This window comes from Cynoglossus semilaevis, unplaced genomic scaffold, assembly GCF_000523025.1.
Source record: "Cynoglossus semilaevis isolate Cse_v1.0 unplaced genomic scaffold, Cse_v1.0 C19192594, whole genome shotgun sequence".
NCBI lineage: Eukaryota > Metazoa > Chordata > Actinopteri > Pleuronectiformes > Cynoglossidae > Cynoglossus > Cynoglossus semilaevis.
The window spans coordinates 1-1,362 of NW_007585795.1; the positions used below are offsets into that span (position 1 = coordinate 1).

At 43.5% G+C, this 1,362-nt stretch overlaps 1 protein-coding gene across 1 annotated transcript; it reads left to right on the forward strand.

Annotated features, from left to right (window-relative positions):
• The first annotated feature begins 6 nt into the window (after window positions 1-6).
• On the forward strand, window positions 7-1,220 carry LOC103399136 (RNA-binding protein 34-like). Its single transcript, XM_008337872.3, has 5 exons — window positions 7-121; window positions 194-257; window positions 433-475; window positions 572-690; window positions 866-1,220. The coding sequence occupies exons 1-5, from the start codon at window positions 78-80 to the stop codon at window positions 1,217-1,219; spliced, it is 624 nt and encodes a 207-aa protein (XP_008336094.2). The 5' UTR covers window positions 7-77; the 3' UTR covers window position 1,220.
• Window positions 1,221-1,362: the final 142 nt, after the last annotated feature.

A 1,362-nucleotide genomic window follows, 5' to 3' on the forward strand; every position in this document is an offset into this window, starting at 1 on the left:
AAGAAAACAGTTCTTTTAACAACTTTGTCTTTGCCAGACGTCAGATTCATCCAAAGAAACAAAGCCTCAACGCCTACATGGTTTTCAAAGATGAGGAAGGAGTGACCGGAGCTTTGGAAAGGTTCGACCATCCCAGTCAACCCAGATTTATGCTAAAATAATGTGAAAATAAATGAGTTGTGTGTTCCTGCAGGAACGGCGTGGAGATCCAGAAAGATTTTTACATCAGAGTCGACCGAGTGACTGACAGTTCATCAGTAAGATTGATCCATCATATCATATTATACTGTATTTAATTGAACATTTTCCATTACATATAATTTAATAGTTATATTCATCCATCAATGTTGACCTGTTTCTTACATCACTCTGTGAGTCACTGACCTGAACCAGTAAAAGAAAACTGTCTCCTTCCTCCTTGTCACCTCACAGCACGACCACAAACGCTCCGTCTTCGTGGGGAACTTGTCTTTCGGTGAGTGTCAGTTGACGTCTTTAGGTTTCAAACTAGACCGCCACAATCAAACACTCAGTCCTGGTAACGATGGCCGTTGGTTTTGTTTTGGTTCAGAGATAAACGAGCTGGTGTTTCGGCGACATTTTGAGGAGTGCGGGTCAGTGGAGGCAGTGAGACTGATTCGAGACCCCAATTCTGGGCTGGGGAAGGGATTTGGCTACATCCTGTTCGAGGTACTCTGACTCACATGTGCCTTTTTTCTTCAGTAATTGTAATTATACAAGTGTAGCCCTCAACCTGACAGTGATGAACAAAAGAATGAATCAGGGAAAATACAGTGGTGGTAGCTAACTCTAAGCTAACTCTACCATGAGTATCTATACATTTGGTTTTGATGTATTTTTGCAGAGTGCTGACTCTGTTCAGCTGGCGTTGGAATTGGACGGTTCAAAGCTGGAAGGTCGGTCAATCCGTGTGAAGAGGTCGATGAAGACAGACAAGCAGAAGAAAACAGAAAATAGCAAGGGAACCACAAGAACGCCTGGCAGATCTCCAGCCAAACACACTGGTCTTAAGACAGCAGGAGGGCGGGGCACCGGGCCTGGACGCGGTTCCTTCAGTGGAGGCCGACAGAGACCTGCCAAAAAAGAATCAAGCTCCTTTAGAGGAGAAACAGCTGATCCAAGGAAGAAGATGGATAAAAAGAAAGGACTGAAGAAGAAGAAACCACGTCACGTCAGACGAGTCAAAGCTGACTCCTAACAGGACAAAAAGACACTCGTTACTCAGTGAACGATTCAGTACGTCAGTTCTCCACAGGGTAACGAGTGAAGGCAGGGGTGAAATATTTGAATTTTGTTTTGAGGTTAAACTGAAAAAAACTCTTTATTCCTTTCATTTTTTTT